This window comes from Pantherophis guttatus, chromosome 4 (assembly GCF_059756535.1).
Source record: "Pantherophis guttatus breed Tessera chromosome 4, ASM5975653v1, whole genome shotgun sequence".
Classification (NCBI taxonomy): domain Eukaryota; kingdom Metazoa; phylum Chordata; class Lepidosauria; order Squamata; family Colubridae; genus Pantherophis; species Pantherophis guttatus.
In genome coordinates, this window is record NC_142066.1 from 39644974 (window position 1) to 39663105 (window position 18132).

The 18132-nt window shown below is 43.1% G+C and overlaps 1 protein-coding gene across 1 annotated transcript; it reads right to left on the reverse strand.

The window, feature by feature from the left end:
* Window positions 1-9422: 9422 nt before the first annotated feature.
* LOC148114047 (olfactory receptor 10A4-like) lies at window positions 9423-14621 on the reverse strand. Its single transcript, XM_087893655.1, has 2 exons — window positions 14127-14621; window positions 9423-9878 (listed from the first exon to the last, which is right to left on the reverse strand). The coding sequence occupies exons 1-2, from the start codon at window positions 14619-14621 to the stop codon at window positions 9423-9425; spliced, it is 951 nt and encodes a 316-aa protein (XP_087749781.1).
* Window positions 14622-18132: the final 3511 nt, after the last annotated feature.

Sequence of the window (18132 nt, forward strand, 5' to 3'; positions counted from 1 at the left end):
CCATTTTGATTTTGAGGAATTCAGGATAGCCTCTACATGGGGCTCCCCTTGAGGAGCACCCGGAGGCTCCGACTGGCGCAGAGTGCGGCCGTGTGGGTGGTAATGGGAGCGACATGGCGTTCCCATGTAACACCCCTCCTGCGCGAGCTGCACTGGCTCCCGGTGGTCTTCCAGGTGCGCTTCAAGGTTTTGGTTACCACCTTTAAAGCGCTCCATGGCTCAGGACCTGGGTACTTGCGGGACCGCCTACTACCACCAATAGCCTCCCACCGGCCGGTACGCTCCCATAGAGAAGGGCTCCTCCGGGTGCCGTCGGCCAAACAATGCCGACTGGCAGCCCCCAGGGGGAGAGCCTTCTCTGTGGGGACACCTACTATCTGGAATGAGCTCCCCTTGGAGATACGGAGGATCCCGGATTTGCGCACCTTCCGCCGCGCCTTAAAGACCTTTTTATTTCACCAGGCGGGCCTGGTCTAATTTTCTCCTTCTTTTATAAAAGATTTTTAATTTTTTAATATTTTTTAGTATTTTATATATTCAAATTTTAAAATAGGTTTTAAATTGATTGGGGTTTTAATTTGTCTGGGCCAAAACTATTTAATTTGATTTTAATTCCATTTTTAAATTTTGTATGTATGTATTTTATTGTTTGGCTGTGCACTGCCCTGAGTCCTTCGGGAATAGGGCGGTATAGAAATAAAATAAAATAAATAAAATAAATAGCCTACATACCTATTTCCATCATCTCCCTATGTTTCCTTGTCATTGCCTCCTGGATATATTGAAGCATTAATAGTATTTCTTTTTGGAGTGTATTTGTTTTCCCTTGTTGTAACATATTTCTTTATTTTAATGGGCTAGAAGTAGCTCAATAATACATCAAAATCCCAAGTGTCCAAAAACACCAAAAAGCTAATATTAAAAAATTTTGCTTAATCCCTGAACTCTTCGTCAGAATCCACGATGTTTGTAGTCCTCCAAATCTGCCATTTTGCTCCCTTTAAGTATTCCAAATTTGTAGGTTCCTTGTTTCACCTCATTTTTATATATTCTACAAAGGTATCTCAGAGGTCATCAGCTGCCGATGTCTACATAACCATTTGGAATATAATATGTGATTTGATAGCTGCTGTATATGAGATTACGATCAGAAACCCTAAACTGGGAATCAGTTGATTGTTTCAAGACAATTGTTATACCTCCTAAAATCAGTAAAACTCATAAATGTAACTTTGTCAGACCTGTAAGGATACAATACTTCCATTGACCATCCAAATCATAGTTTGCAGTTGTGGCACACCATGGGCCTCTCCAGCTATTATATGTGATGCAAGTATGAAATACTCTCCTACGGTAAAGAAATGGAAAGACGCAGGGCTGAGTGTCTAAAATCATAAAAGAAGACAAGATCAGAACTGAAGAAACTCCCTGCTAAACATTCAACTAATCCAAACAACATATGCATTTTCTAAATTAACAATCTCTGAAAATTAGTGTTTTAAAGCAATGATTAGCGATATACTGTCCCAGGTGAAATATTCAACCCAAAATATTTGATATTTTTACCTTACCTGTTGCAATGAGCAACTGAAAAAGAGTGCAGAACAAAAGGAATGATGTGATTGAGGCCATTTTCTCTCTAAATGCACTTGACAGCCCTGGAGAGTACCATGTTTTTATGTGCTCTACACTGTTATCTCAGAGATCATCAGCTTCCAACATCTACTGAACCATTTGGAACAGAATATGTGATTTGGCAGCTCTGTGGTTTTTCTCTTCATAATTGAGCACTTTCTCAAAAATGTATTCAAGGTGATCCACTTCCTCCTTACATATTTAATTAGTTTTTCTTTTTCTCACCTGGCATTCAATGCTGAGAACAAACAGGTAATACTGTTTAATTATACTGAGTCAAAATCCAGATATTATTGTAAAAAGGCCAAGATCATAGTTTGGCCCAAAACCTGCAAAAGAAGTGTAACTTAGAAAGTTGTAGTAGATCTATAGAATAGAGGAAGGTTTTCCCCAAAATAATTTCTTCATTACCTCAGAACGTTGCTGTTTGATGAACTGTCTATTTTGTCTATTTAACCTGTAATCTTTTTCTATAAGCAGCATCAAGGAGCACAATATCTTCTTGTTGTTGTTTTGAAGTTATAGAACTGACTAGGACTGGACATTCTGTAGTCTCCCTGGTCTCCTGAAACGACTTTGTTGTTATCTTGGCTCTTCAAGATAACATGTTCAGAAGCCTCCACTAACCCTATGAGGTGCTAGTCTCTTACACTCTGATTGAATAAACCATGAAAATAACTAACATAATCCTAAACTGAGAATCAGTTGACTGTTTCAAGGCAATTTTTATATCTCCTAAAATCAATAAAAGTTCTATCTCTTGTATGTAACTTTTTTTTTATTGAAAAGTTTTACAAAAAGTTTACATATTTCCCCCCCCCTTCCCTACCTCAACCTCCCCCCTCCCCCCTCCCCTTCCCAGAACAAATTACAGGGTATAAACTTCAACAATCATAATCAATCCTAGTCTAAACAATTATGACATTCCACATCTCTTGTTTCTTCAATTCCCTAATTACCCGTCTAGCTTTATTACTTAAAGACACACTAAATATCTATATAATCATTCATAACCTATCTGCAATTTCTTATTCCGATATTTATTTTGAATATAATCTATCCATCTTCTCCAGTCTTTTAAATATCTTTCATTTGAATGATCCTTCAGGTACACCGAGATTTTTGCCATACAAAATCTCTTGTATGTAACTTTGTCAAACCTTGAGTGACACAATATTTCATTGTTTAAATATATCATAGTTAAACCTTGTAGCACACCGATTCTGGCCATAATCACGGCATGTAACCTCTGTCCAGTATCAAAATAACATATAAATTATCTAAATAAATATTCCCTGAATATTTATAAGTCTTTTAAATCAACGATCAGTTATATGCTATCTATGGTGAAATGAATCAGTACATAAAACAATTAGTGTATTTTTTTATTGCTCCCCAAGATGGCTACTAAATGGTAGGAACTTTTCTTTTTCTTGCTGACAATCTGTTGATTTTCGAATAGAACAGAGCAGAGCAGAGCAGAGCAGAGCAGAGCAGAGCAGAGCAGAACAGAACAGAACAGAACAGAACAGAACAGAACAGAATAGAATAACAGAGTTGGAAGGGACCTTGGAGGTCTTCTCATCCAACCCCCTGCTTAGGCAGGAAACCCTACACCACTTCAAACAAATGGTTATCCAACATTTTATTAAAAACTTCCAGTGCTGGAGCATTCACAACTTCTGGAAGAAACTTTTTCCACTGATTAATTGTTCTAATAGTCAGGAAATTTCTCCTTAGTTCTAAGTTGCTTCTCTCCTTCATTAGTTTCCACCCATTGCTTCTTGTCCTACCCTCAGGAGCTTTGGAGAATAGCTTGCTCCCTCTTCTTTGTGGCAGTCCCTGAGATATTGGAACACTGCTATCATGTCTCCCTAGTCCTTCTTTTCATTAAACTAGACATACCCAGTTCCTGCAACCATTCTTCATATGTTTTAGCCTCCAGTCCCCTAATCATCTTTGTCACTCTTCTCTATACTCTTTCTAGAGTCTCAACATCTTTTTTACATCATAAAGACCAAAACTGAATGCAGTATTTCAAGTGTGGCCTTACCAAGGCATTTTAAAGTGGTATTAACACTTCATGTGATCTTGATTCTATCCCTCTGTCTATGCAGCCTAGAACTGTGTTGGCTTTTTCGGCAGCTACAGCACACTGCTGGCTCATATTTAAATGGTTGTCCACTAGGACTCCAAGATCCCTCTCACAGTTACTACTATTGAGCAAGGTACCACATATACTGTACCTGTGCATTCTGTTCTATTTGCCTAAATGTAGAACCTGACTTTTTTCACCATTGGATTTCATTTTATTAGACAGCATCCAATGTTCAAGTATGTCAAGATCCTTCTGTTGCTTAAGCCTATCTTCCGGAGTGTTGGCTATTCCTGCCAGCTTAGTATCCCCTTGTCCAAGTCATTGATGAAGATTTTGCTGCCAAAGCTGGTTCTTTGGCAAAGCTATTCCCTGGATTTGAATGGAAGCATTTAGGAATGATCCAAGTTGACTTTCAGATGGCCATGGACCCACTTGGGATGGGGTGTCTTAAAGATTCCAGTTCTTTGTGGGAATGCTCGAAAAATCACCAGACATCCATCTTCCTTTTAGCAATTCATTTTCTTAAGTATGTCTATATCTTAATTTCACTTTTTGAAACTTTTGGTTCCCTTTGCTTTCTATCTTTAAAAGTTGACAGGGTGGTTCAATGCTGATTTATTGTTGCTGGATTTTATTTTTTCTTTTTTTTCCTTTCTTCTTTTCTTTATATTGTTGTTTTGAATAATTTTTGCTTTTCTCTAAGGAAAACATAGTGTGTTCCTGAGTAGTGAAAGTACTTTCATTTGATTTACATCTATATTGGGCTCTCAGTATATAATTTTTGCATTTTACCAATTTCCAAAATATTTGGAGTTCAATATTTCATTTTTTGTTTTAACTTTTCATCAAAATATCCAGAAAATATTTTCCTTGTTTCTTTTTCTATTTCTTTTTTTTTCTTTTTTTAGGAATATTACATCAATGTTCCCTGTTTCCTATATCCAGTTATCTATCACTGATAAATTGTGCAGAGCAACAACATATCAGATTACAGACAAGCAAATGTCCCTGATATCCAAAAAAAGACTGTTTGATAATACGCAATCCCTAGTTGAAAGCTTTTTTTAAAAGGTTTGATGAAATGATACACAAGAGATTCGACCGGAAATGTCACGGCAAGATAGACAGGGAATAGCGGGCTCTGATGAACCTGTGAAATCCCGGGCTGAAAAGCCGCTATCAAGAGATCTTCGGACCAGATCAGTCCTGTAGGGATGGAGAAGAAGGAGAGGCACTTCGGATGACCAAGAGGAACAGGCAAGTTCCTCAGAGGTTGGAGGAAACTCTTCGACTCAGCAGCAGGGGCAGTGGCCATTGCAGCCATCATAAAGCTGGGGCAACCAGATCAAGTTTTGAGCAGGAGTGGTGATTTGAATGGAGTACTGATGCCAGGTGAGTGATTGCCAGCTCACAGGCAAAAAATGAATACTTTTAAATTGTTAAATTGCCCCAGCAAAATAACAGCAGCTAATGGGTGTGGGGGAAATGAAGGAAGAAGAATAAAGTTTAAATTTAAAGTGGCAAAGCCCGAAACGAAACTTGATTTTGGACTAAAATGTGTGGAGATAATTAAAAAAATAGAAAAAAAATGAAAATAAGCCCATAATAGGTGTGAAGAGGATTGGAAAGAATTTAAAAAGAATTTTGTTGACTGCTAAAGAAAGGACAAAGGAAAATTGAACACGAAAGCCCTGTAATAGAAGATTTTTTTAAAAAAAAACTGGATTCGGAATTTGGATTTGGATTCAAAATTGATTAGGAAATATAAAATTAAGAAGGAAAAGATAAAAATTGGCAAAGATTGGCAACATGGATTTTAAACAAAATGGATACTTTTTTAGGCTGTTGATTGGAATTGTGGATTGGAGAGAAACATCTACAGGCGAAAAAAAGAACATTACAAAATTGAACTTTTACATTGAAAAAAAAAACCTCTTAAAGTGATAAGAGCAGTGAGAACTTTTAGGAAGGATTTGTTTGTCTGCAAGCTGTTCGACCTTGACAATTAAAGAAGGTGGGTTATAACAAAACTTAAAATTGGAATAACAACAACCCAGAAATAAGAAAATGGCGCAGGAACTAATTGAAATGATTTAAAGGATCCATATATCACTGAAAACAGAGCTAAATGAAATGATCATAATGATGCATGGAAAACCTAAACTTGATGAACCAGAAACTACATTAGAAAACACTCAAGTAGATGAAGAAACCATGAACAAGAAGCAAGAAAGTGATACTGAAGACAAAGAGAAAGATATTGATTATGAAAAATTAAATGATTATGTGGGAAGCAATAATGAAAAGGAGAGGAGAACAGGGAGAAAAGAGATGTTTAGCAATAAAGGTGAACTTTAAAGATTATATTGGGATTAACAATGATAAAAATGGAGATGGTGGAAAGAGACAAGAAGAGAAAAAAGGGGAGAATAGAAAAAATATTTAAAAATCAAATGATTACACTGGGATTAACCGTGGAAAAATAAGAAAGAAGAAAAGGAGAGAAGGAAAAAATGAGAAAAAAAAGGACAAAGAAATGATTGATGGAAAGGGGAAAGGGAAATATACTACATACATTTAGAACTAAAAATGAATTGAAGTAAAGAAATTATAGATATTTTTTGTTTTGTTTTTGTTTTGCTTTAATTTATATGCCGCTCTTCTCCGGAGACTCAGGGCGGCTTACAATGCGTTAAGCAATAGCCTTCATACTTTTGTATTTTTATACAAAGTCAGCTTATTGCCCCCACAATCTGGGTCCTTATTTCACCTACCTTTGAAAGGATGGAAGGCTGAGTCGACCTTGAGCCTGGAAAGATTTGAACTTGCAGTAATTGCAAGCAGCAGATGTTAATAATAGTGCTTTAGTCCACTGTACTACAGGCTCTTTCCTGTTAGATATAAATGAATTTTAGAAAACTTAATAGCTGAGATTGTAATACTTGGAATGTTCTTAATTGTAATGATGAAACTAACTAAAACATTTGAAATTAAGCTGAAAAGTACCATATATACTCGAGTATAAGCTGACCTAAATATAATTGAGGCATCAGTAAGTTAAATGTTTTTGAATATTGATTTCAAAGAAAAACAGTAAACTAGCTCTGTATTTATTTATTTATTTATTTATTTATTTATTTATTTATTTATTTATTTATTTATTGAATTTATATACCGCCCTTCTCCCCGAAGGGACTCAGGGCGGTGAACAGCCGAAAATTAAAATAACATACAATATAAAAGTTAAGATAACTAAAAATAAATTAAATTAATCGGCCTCCCAATTTAAAACCCCAAGCTATACAATTAAAAACTAACCCATAAACCTATTCAGGCCAGTCCGGCTTGCTGAAATAAAAATGTCTTCAGGGCCTTACGGAAAGTGCGGAGATCCGGGATCAGCCGTATTCCAGGAGGTAGCTCATTCCAGAGGGCGGGTGCTCCCACAGAGAAGGCTCTCCCCCTGGGGTCCGCCAGCTGACATTGCTTGACCGACGACACCCTGAAGAGGCCCTCTCTGTGAGAATGTATTGGCCAGTGGGAGGTTATCAGTAGCAGAAGGCGGTCTCGTAAATACCCTGGCCCTAAGCCATGGAGCGCTTTAAAGGTGAGAACCAACACCTTGAAGCGCACCCGGAAGACCACCAGGAGCCAGTGCAGCTCGCACAGGAGAGGTATTATATGGGAGCACCATGTTGCTCCTGTAATCACCCACGCGGCCACATTCTAGACCAGTTGGAGCCTCCGGGTGCTCCTCAAGGGGAGCCCCATGTAGAGAGCATTGAAGTAGTCCAGGCAAGAAGTGACGAGAGCATGAGTGACTGTGCATAAGGAATCCCGACTCAGAAAGGGGCGCAACTGGTGTATCAGGTGAACCTGATAAAAAGCCCCTCTGGCCATGGCCATCATGTGCTCTTCTAAAGACAGCCGTGTGTCCAGGAGGATGCCCAAGTTGCGACCCCCCTCTGTGGGGGTCAATGACTCACCCCCAATAGCCAGCAATGGCACCAGCTGGCTATATCAGGATGCCAGCATCCACAGCCACTCGGTCTTGGAAGGGTTGAGTCAAAGCCTATTCCTCCCCATCCAGACCCGCACGGCTTCGAGACACTGGGACATCACTTCAAGGGCATCGTTGGGGTGGTTTGGGGTGGAGATGTACAGCTGAGTGTCATCAGCATACAGATGGATGTACCCCAAATTCATGGATGATCTCACCCAGCAGCTTCACATACATGTTGAACAAGAGTGGCAAGAGGACCGACCCTTGTGGCACCCCACAAACAAGGCGCCTCGAGGTCAACCTCTGCCCCCCTGCCAACACAGACTGTGACTGGTCGGAGAGATAGGAGGAGAACCACCGCAACATGGTGCCTCCCACCCCCAATCCCTCCAGCCAGTACAGCATGATACCATGGTCGATGGTATCAAAAGCCGCTGAGAGATCTAATAGGACCAGAACAGAGGAGCTTCCCCTGTCCCGAGCCCTCCAGAGATCATCAACCAACGTGACCAATGCCATTTCCGTGCTGTACCCAGGCCTGAAACCGGACTGGCATGGGTCTAGATAGACGGTTTCATCCAGGTATTGCGGGAGCTATTGCACAACCACACTCTCAACAACCTTCGCAATAAAGCAAAGGTTGGAGACAGGATGGTAGTTAGCCATAACAGCCGGATCCAGAGAAGGCTTCTTAAGGAGGGGCCTCACTTCCGCCTCTTTCAAGGCAGGCAGCAGGAAACCCTCCCCCAGAGCCAGCCTCACGTAACCTCCCGGGTAGCCAGTACCAGCCAGGAGGGACACGGGTCCAGTAAACATGTGGTTTCGTTTAACCTCCCCAGAATCCTGTTCACGTCCTCAGGAGTCACAGGTTCGAACCTGTCCCAGATAACATTCTCAAGACCCACCTGCCTTGAAAGAGGCGGTGGTGAGGCCCTTCCTTAAGAAGCCTTCTCTGGATCCGGCTGTTATTGCGAAGGTTGTTGAGAGTGTGGTTGCGCAATAGCTCCCGCAGTACCTGGATGAAACCGTCTATCTAGACCCAATTCAACAGACTTTATTTTTTTTAAGAGTACAATGAAAACCAACAATATTCACATGTGTAACAATCACCATTCTTTGACTTTCTTAGGTAAGAAGGCTAAGTGCATGGCAGAATTCTTTAATGTCCATAATCTCTAATATGCCATTTTAGACCAATAAAGAAATGTATGATGTCTTCAAAGAATTCTAAATTTGGGATTTATTAGAGAATAACACAAGCATCTAAAAAAAACCTGTTTAAACTGTTCAAACCACATTACACTGATGCATTTTTCCAATCGTAGATAATTTAGCAACTGCTTTTCTATATTTTTTAAAATAATTCCTATAAAAACTATTTATATGTATAATAAAAATACATGATACTCTCTGACATGTACTTTAACACATGTGCTAGTCTCTAAACCAAGAAAAATATAGAGTAAATGTAATTTAAAAAAGAAAAGAAAGAAACAGAAGAGAAAAAGAAAAAGGAAGATAGAAAAAAAATAAAGGGACAGAAAACATTTTAAAAATCTAAAAATGGCTTTTAGACAATTCTCAGCAATTCCTCTCAGCGATTACACTTTTACAAAAAAATAGTTTCACAAACAATTTTACATATAGGAAATACATTAAAAATGATATATAAAAGAAAACAATATATCAAAGAAAAAGGTATAATCTAGCAATTCCTTTTTTAAGAGCCTCTGTTACTTCCCTATTTCGTAAGCTGTATATCAGGGGATTGAACAAAGGGGTGACAATTGTATAAAACAGACACAACACTTTGTTGATTTCTCTCAGTCCATCTGTTTTGGGCAACATGTAGACAATTATTAAGGTGCTAAAGTAAATGGACACCACTATAAGATGTGAAGAACAAGTTGAGAAAGCCTTTTTCCTCCCACTGACAGATGACATTCTCATGATGGTGGAAATAATGAAAATATAAGATACCAAAATCAAGAAGAAAGGAAATAAGATGCTCAAAGCAGATAATGAAATAGTGACAAGTTCAATCAAGTGGATATCACTGCACGCTAGCTTTAATATTGGATTTAATTCACAAAAGAAATGATGGATTTTATTTGGGCCACAAAACTTTAACTGGCACATTAATAATAATAATAATAATTTTATTTCTATACCGCCCTTCTCCCAAAGGACTCAGGGCGGTGTACAGCCTATTTAAAAACAGAATAAACATCAATTTAAAATAATTTAAAAGTATTAAATAAATTTGGCTTAATTTAAAACCCCAAAAATTTAAAACATCCAATTTAAAATTATGTTGCTAACCCAGCCTGGCAGAACAATAGGGTCTTGAGTGCGCAGCGAAATACCCGGAGGTCAGAAATCTTACGAATTTCCGGGGGCAGTTCATTCCACAGGGCTGGGGCTCCCACAGAGAAGGCCTTCCCCCTCGGTGTCGCCAGCCGACATGACTTGGCCGATGGCACCCTGAGGAGACCCTCTCTGTGGGAGCGGACTGGCCAGTGGGAGGCTATTGGTGGCAGAAGACGGTCTCGAAGGTACCCGGGTCCTATGCCATGGAGCGCTTTAAATGTGGTGACCAACACCTTGAATCGCACCCAGAAGACCACTGGGAGCCAGTGCAGCTCGCGCAGGAGGGGTGTCACATGGGCACAACGGGTTGCACCCATAACCACCCACGCGGCTACATTCTGGACCAGTTGGAGCCTCCGAGTGCTCTTCAAGGGTTGAGTCTGAGCCTGTTCCTCCCCATCCAGACCCACACGGCCTCCAGGCAGCGAGACATCACATCAAGGGCATCGTTGGGGTGGTCTGGGGTGGAGATGTACAGCTGAGTGTCGTCAGCGTACAGGTGACACTTCACCCCAAAACCACGGATGATCTCGCCCAGCGGCTTCACATAAATGTTGAACAGGAGGGGCGAGAGGACAGATCCTTGCGGCACTCCCCATGTGAGATGCCTCCAGGTCGACCTCTGTCCCCCTGCCAACACAAACTGCGAGCGGTCGGAGAGGAAGGAGGCGAACCACCGCAGAACGGTGCCCCCTATTCCCAACCCCCTCAACCGCCACAGCATGATACCATGGTCAATGGTATCAAAAGCCGCTGAGAGATCTAATAGGACTAGGACAGAGGAACAACCCCTGTCCCAAGCCCTCCAGAGATCATCCACCAAAGCTACCAATGCCGTTTCTGTGCTGTGCCCCTGCCTGAAGCCTGACTGGCACGGGTCCAGATAGATAGCTTCATCCAGGTGTCGGGGAAGCTGTCGTGCCACCACTCTCTCAACAACCTTCGCCACAAAACGAAGGTTGGAGACCAGACAATAGTTGGCTAATTCAGCCGGGTCCAGGGAAGGCTTCTTGAGGAGGGGCCTCACTACCGCCTCTTTCAAGGTGGCAGGAAAGGCACCCTCACTCAAAGAAGCAGTTATAATCCCCTGGAGCCAGCCTCGTGTAACCTCCCGGGAGGCCAGTACCAACCAGGAGGGACACGGGTCCAATAAACACGTGGCGGCACTAATCTTACCCAGAACCCTGTCCACATCCTCGGGAGCCACAGGATCAAACTCCTCCCAGATAACATTCTCAAGACCTGCCCTCGTCTCCTCCCATGGACTCATCCAATCGGAGTTCAAGCCATCCCGAATCCGAGCGACTTTATCGTGCAGGAATTGCACAAAATCCTCAGCACGACCTTGCAAGGGATCTTCCCACACTCCCCCCCCTGAAGAAGGGAGTGGGTCACCCTAAACAGGGCGGCTGGGCGGTTCTCTGCAGATGTGATAAGAGCGGAAAAATGGTTAGATTTTGCTGCTTTTATCGCCACTAGGTAGGTCTTGATATAAGACCTCACCTGTGTCCGGTCAGAATCGGATTGACTAGTCCTCCAAATGCTCTCTAGGCGTCTTTTCCGATGCTTCATCTCTCTCAGCTCCTCGGAGAACCAAGGAGCCAATTGAGATCAGCATCGGATCAGAGGCCGCAAAGGCACGACGGGGTCCAAAGCTCCAGCGGCCGCCGTTTCCCAGGCGGCCACCAGCTCTTCAGTCGAGTCATGTGTCAGAGTCTCAGGAAACGGCCCAAGCTCCATCAGGAACCTTTCGGGGTCCATCAGGCACCTGGGACGGAACCATCTGGTCGGTTCCATCTCCCTGCGGTGGGGGAAAGGGGTAGGAAAGTCCAGGTGGAGGAGCGAATGATCTGTCCATGACAAGGGTTTGATGTCTAGATCCCTTCTACCAAGATCATTCAACCACTGACCAGAGATAAAAATCAAGTCCAGAGTGTGTCCCCCTATGTGAGTGGGGCCTTGAACTAACTGGGTCAGGTCCATGGCCGTCATGGAAGCCATGAACTCCCGAGCCACCTCTGACGCCTCACCCGCAGATGGAAGGTTGAAATCCCCCATGACAATAAGTCTGGGGGTATCAACCGCCACCCCGGCAATGACGTCGAGTAGCTCGGGCAGGGTCGCTGCCGCGTGGCAGGGAGCCAGGTACGTGGCCAGCAAACCCATCTGCACCCCACGGCTCCACTTCACACAAAGGGACTCACATCCGGCTATCTGAGGAACAGTGGTCTCCCTCGGACAAAGACTTTCCCTAATAATCACCGCCACTCCCCCACCCCTCCCCTGGGCCCTTGGCTGATGAAATGCACGGAAACCTGGCGGGCACATTTCGACGAGGGGGACCCCCCCTCTTGGCCCAACCAGGTCTCCGTAATACCTGCCAGGTCCGCACCCCCCTCCGAAATAAGATCACAAATGAGGGGGGCTTTATTAACCACCAACCTGGCATTACACAACATCAGCCGCGGACCCTGGGCCTGAAACTCTGCACAACCCAGGACACAAGTTGCACATTGGGGGCCAGAGTGTGCAATCGCTCGGAGACAGCGTATGCGCACCCCCGACACTTGATATGGCCCCCTGCGTCCGCCATAACTGCCCCTCCCACTTATCACATTGATGGAATTGCCCTTTTTTTCACCACCCGGAGCCCCAGTTAGGTTACCCTTCTCGTCTCCTCCACTGCGCCCAACCAACCCACCACCCCACACAGTAGCTATATGGACCCCACCCGGTCCATCTCTACAACCCCCTCCCCCCTTCCCAGGTCCCCTTAAACCCTCCCCCTCCCAGACCCTTTTAAGATACAAAATGAAAATTTGACTAAAAAACCCCACAACCTCCTCCTCGCTGCATGCCACCTCTCTGGGTTCCAAGACCCTTCATTGAGGTGGGCCCTCGATAGCGTAGAGGGCCAAATCTGCAAGAGGGGGGAATCTTGCAGACCAAGAAGTTCAGTCCTAGAATACATCTGGGGGACTGTAATGATGATAAATAGGCTGACATAGTCCGGGAGCCTCAAAAGAGGAAACTTCATCAGCTGATGACAAAGTCCAGGGAGAGGCGTAACAAGCGATGGAACAAAAGCCCTCCCCATTGCCCTCTCACTGCAATGGGGGAATCTAACAAGTCAAGGGCCACATGAGCCGCTCTCTCACACCGGTCATGTTGGGAGAACTAAAACCCCAGTCCTGTTGCCAGCAGGCAAGATCCATCAGTCTGGTACATCATCCCTGGTGCCTCCTGGAGGGGGGGGCAGAGCGGAACACCCAAAGGCAGGACAGACAGTTCCATGTCAACGACATGTCCAGATGGAGCAAATGACAAAGACCGGCCTTTCACACCCCCACCAACCGCATCCCCAAAGTAAAACCTGGGGAGGGGCGGTGGGAGGAGACTTGGGGAAAACCCCGTCTGCCATGTTGACCCACTGTCCGGCGGCCCCAATTCCTCCGACCACCAGAGGGCCATACACAGCATTGATGGTATGGCACGGTCCAAGGGCGAGAAGAAAGCCAGGGGCACTTGGGATGGAGTCCAGCGGGAGTCCAGCGAGTCCAGCAGCCTCCGCAGCGATGCAAAGATGCAACAGCTGCCGCAGCAACCTCGGCCGCCTCGGGGGGTGCCCAGCAACACTGCAAAAGCCTGGGGCAACCCCCCCCATTCAGCCACCGAGGCCACGGCCTCCTCGGCGCATCCCAAGCGTCAGCTCCCCCAGCGTTCCCCCGGCTGCCCAATTGCGCCGACCGCAGCCTCAGTCTCACAGCCAATTATCCCAAATTCCACGCTGTCGCTGTTTCCCTCTGACGCTGGTAGTGCTGGTGGCGCTCCCTGACATCCTCACTAAGCCCGCAAACCACCGTGTCCGAGCCCCTAGATGTTCCGACAGCCAGGCGGGCCCTCAAAGAGATGCCAGGACCCCCGAATCCCTCCAGGGAAGCCAGAAGCCTCCCCTCAAGGTAAGCTCACCGGCGTTTTGCAGCCATCTTGAGGCATGCACAGAAGGAAGAAAATCATTAGATATAAAACTACGCTCATGACAAATAAACTATGGATCCATGATGCAACTATGAGTTGGATGCAAACTTTATCATTCATTAGCATTGTGTAATGCAGTGGTTTGCAGATCGCTACATACCTATCATAGGACATTGCCAGTAAGAGGCAACATTCGAAAATTACCAAAAGACAAAAAAGGCAATGTTGCATTATGCAGCCAGTTACAGAGACTATTGTCTGCCCACCATACAAGACATTAGCTAGCATCATTGGAAGGATGTTACAACTGTAGCAGGCCTCCAGGCAAGAGAGATTACTCAAGAAGAAATACATGGGTGTGTGAAGGTGGGGATCAGTAACAACCAGCAAACTAATGAGGATATTCCCCACCATGGTAGCAATGTAGATAACTAAGAAAAGACAGAAGAGTGGAACCTGCAGATCTCCAAGTCCTACAAATCCCATCAAATGGAATTCTGTGATTTCTGTTTGATTCTCTTCTTTTGTTTCTGCCATGCCTGCTAATACAATACTAAATTTATTTAAAGAACAGAGAAATTATTACAGCAGTCCTTATGTTTGAAGGAATCTCATTAGAGGGATCTCATTGAACTCTGTGCAAGTTAAGTAAAGTAGGTAGAAATAGTGCTTATGCTATCATTCTATTAATTAATATTCATTCAGAACATCAACAAAAAGTTTTAGACAATCCATTGTTTAGTTCTGCATTAAAATTATGAAGTGAAATAGTCACATTTTCCCCTTGATCTGTCACTGCCCCACTCTCCTTAGCTACCGGTGAGTCCCTCATCTGATATCCAACTTAATTGACTCTGCCTAGTTTTTTTCAGTTGAGTCACGATCACTTAGTTGAGCAAGGGAATATTTACATTTTCAGGAATTTTCTGTGGGGATGTGATCCATATTTTCTTGAATCCTGATCCAGACTTCTACAAATACAGTATCGTATTTACTGATGAATTGAGATAGTAATTTATAGGAAGGGAAGGGAAGGGAAGGGAAGGAGGGAGGGAGGGAGGGAGGGAGGGAGGGAGGAAGGAAGGAAGGAAGGAAGGAAGGAAGGAAGGAAGGAAGGAAGGAAGGAAGGAAGGAAGGAAGTTGTTATTTTAACAAATGAGAAAGAACCACTTGGTAAATATATGAGCAAAGAAAAGTTTGAAATTGCACTCTGTTTCATACCAGTAGTGTTTTCATAATGTGCTCACAGCCCAGTTAACCCAATTATATTCTTCCAGTAAACATCCTAATGAAGATTTTCTCACATGATAACTTATGCAAAGTATGGTATGTATTCCTATTTCTAATTTGGAATCAATATATAAATTTAATGTTTAATTTCCTACATTTTTCCTATTCCTAAGTAAGCTATCTTAAATGTTAATAATCAAACAGCATCTCACATGTATATTATCAGGTTTTGTGACTTTTTTCTCTCAGTTTGCAAACAAAACATTCAAGTGCATTTCTTGGAATGCACTGTAATCAGTAGCTGTACATCTGGGAAAAACTATATACAGATGTCTCCATTCCTTTTCACATTTCACATAGAAATCCTAAATATATAAGCAGTAAGCTACATTAGATAGACACTGCTCTTACGACCGTGGCCAGGGGGGCATTTGCCCAGGTTCGCCTTGTACGCCAGTTGCGCCCTTACTTGGACCAAGATGCCCTATGCATTGTTACTCATGCGCTGGTCACCTCCCGTCTTGACTACTGCAACACTCTCTACCTAGGGCTGCCCTTGAAAACCACTCAAAGGCTTCAGCTGGTGCAGAATGCAACAGTGCGGGTTGTGATGGGAGCGTCCCGACACTCCCATGTTACACCCCTCCTGCGCGACTTGCATTGGTTACCGGTTGCCCTTTGGGTGAGGTTCAAGGTACTGGTTATTACCTACAAAGCCCTTCATGGCCTAGGCCCGGGATATTTGTCAGACCCCCTGTAGCCAGCGACAATCCCCAATCGCCTGGTGTGTTCCCACAGACAGGGCCTCTTCAGGGTGCCATCGGCCAAACAGTGTCGGTTGACAACCCCCAGGGGGAGAGCTTTCTCTATGGGCGCACCCACCCACCCTCTGGAACCAGCTTCCTTTGGAGCTCTGGATGGCCCCTGACCTTCACTCGTTCCGCCACGATTTGAAGACCTGGTTGTTCCGCAGCCTGGACTGATGGGGGAGGGGGGGTTAATGAATTTTTAAATTGTTTTAAATTGGGATTTTAATTTTATATTGGCAGGAATTATGCATTTTACCGTTGTGAGCCGCCCTGAGTCCTCAGAGATAGGGTGGCATATAAATTGCATAAAATAGATAGATAGATAGATAGATAGATAGATAGATAGATAGATAGATAGATAGAGCAGCTAATCTTTCCCTTTGTGAAAGTGGGGGTGGTGGGGTGGTAACTTAAGAGCTAATAAATTGCACAGCATATCTGAGAAAAATAAGAACTAAAACTTTGAAAGTGTCTCTACTTAGAAATTTGATATTCAACTTTATAGCAACATAACTCTTGATTACTAATTTTTTTTCAAGAACCATCATCTATCAAAATAACTCTCTCTAACTCAGCACCCTCCACGTATTTTGCAGTGGCTGTTCCCAGAATTTTCAGCCAGAGTACCACCCTATGAACTACTCCTATACATTCATTTATTTATTTTTATTTATTTATTAATTTAATTTGTATACCGCCCTTCTCCCAGAGGGTACTCAGGGCAGTGAACAGCCAAAATTATAAAACATACAAATACAAAATTTAAGATAATTTAAAAAGAATTAAATCATTAGCTTCCCAATTTAAAATCCCCAAATCCATAAAATTTAAAATCCCAATTAAAAACCATTTAGGCTAGGCTGGCTTGGTGGAATAAAAACGTCTTCAGGGCTTTACGTAAGGTCCGGAGGTCCGGGATCAATCGTATTCCAGGAGGCAGCTCATTCCACAGGGTGAGTGCCCCCACAGAGAAGGCTCTCCCCCTGGGGGCCGCCAGCCGACATTGCCTGACCGACGGCACCTGAGTAGGCCCTCTCTGTGAGAGCGGATTGGCCGGTGGGAGGTTATCAGTAGCAGCAGGCGGTCTCACAAATATCCTGGCCCTAAGCCATGGAGCACTTTAAAGATGAGAACCAACACCTTAAAGCGCACCTGGAAGACCACCGGGAGCCAATGCAATTCATAAGCCCTCCATTCTCAGAGTGAATCTTCTATTATTTAATGCTGGTATTCTTTTAAAAAAAAACAGAGAAGTCAGTGCTGGTTTACTGATTTTGTAAAATAATAACAAAAATTGACCTTTTTTAAAAAAAATTAAAAACTAACCTCAATGAGACTGAACAGAGCTTTAAATCACAATTAATTTTGTGTTTAGGATAAAATGGATCATTCTGGGAGAAGATTTATTTGGCCAATATTAGACCCAGGAATAATATTCCAGCCACATAGTGTGGAATTAACTATTAGAGTCTGATATTCAGTGAGGAATTTCTCTCACTACAGCACCATGTTCTGTATGGAATCTTACCCTGATCTCTATATTTAGTTCAGGACTGAGGTAAACGAAAGGAGTGATTGAATGAAACCCAACTGAGCACTGTCTTTAAAGACACTGTCCTAGCTTTGGATTTATCTTATATGCAAAGGCATAGTCCCTACAGTGCAAATTAGCTTAGTTTATCCTAGAGGAGGGGAAAAATCCTGTCTCTAGATGATGATGCACAGGGACCTCTGAAAACTGCCAGACAAGACATCTCTAGTGAAAGAGTAGCAAAAGTGCCAAAAATGCTTCTCAAGAATAAGAGAAAGAATCAATTAACACTTGGGAGAAGAAATTGAACACTTGGGAGAGGAACACTTGTGATAGGCTTTATATGCATATTTTACCAAACCACCTGATAACAGGGAAGCTATGAATGTTATTTTGAACTATGAATGTTTGGCACCATGGTGGCTTGCTTCTGTGAATCTAAATGATTCCCTAGTTAGGAGTAGTAAGGCAGGTGAGA

What these genes read in the sequence shown, in the direction of transcription:
- LOC148114047 (XM_087893655.1), bottom strand. Translation starts at nt 14,621, where the DNA reads ATGGCAGAAACAAAAGAAGAGAATCAAACAGAAATCACAGAATTCCAT. An exon ending in TCATGAGCGTAGTTTTATAT is followed by an intron (nt 9,879 to 14,126) that starts CTAATGATTTTC and finishes TTATTATTATTA; the next exon opens with TTAATGTGCCAGTTAAAGTT.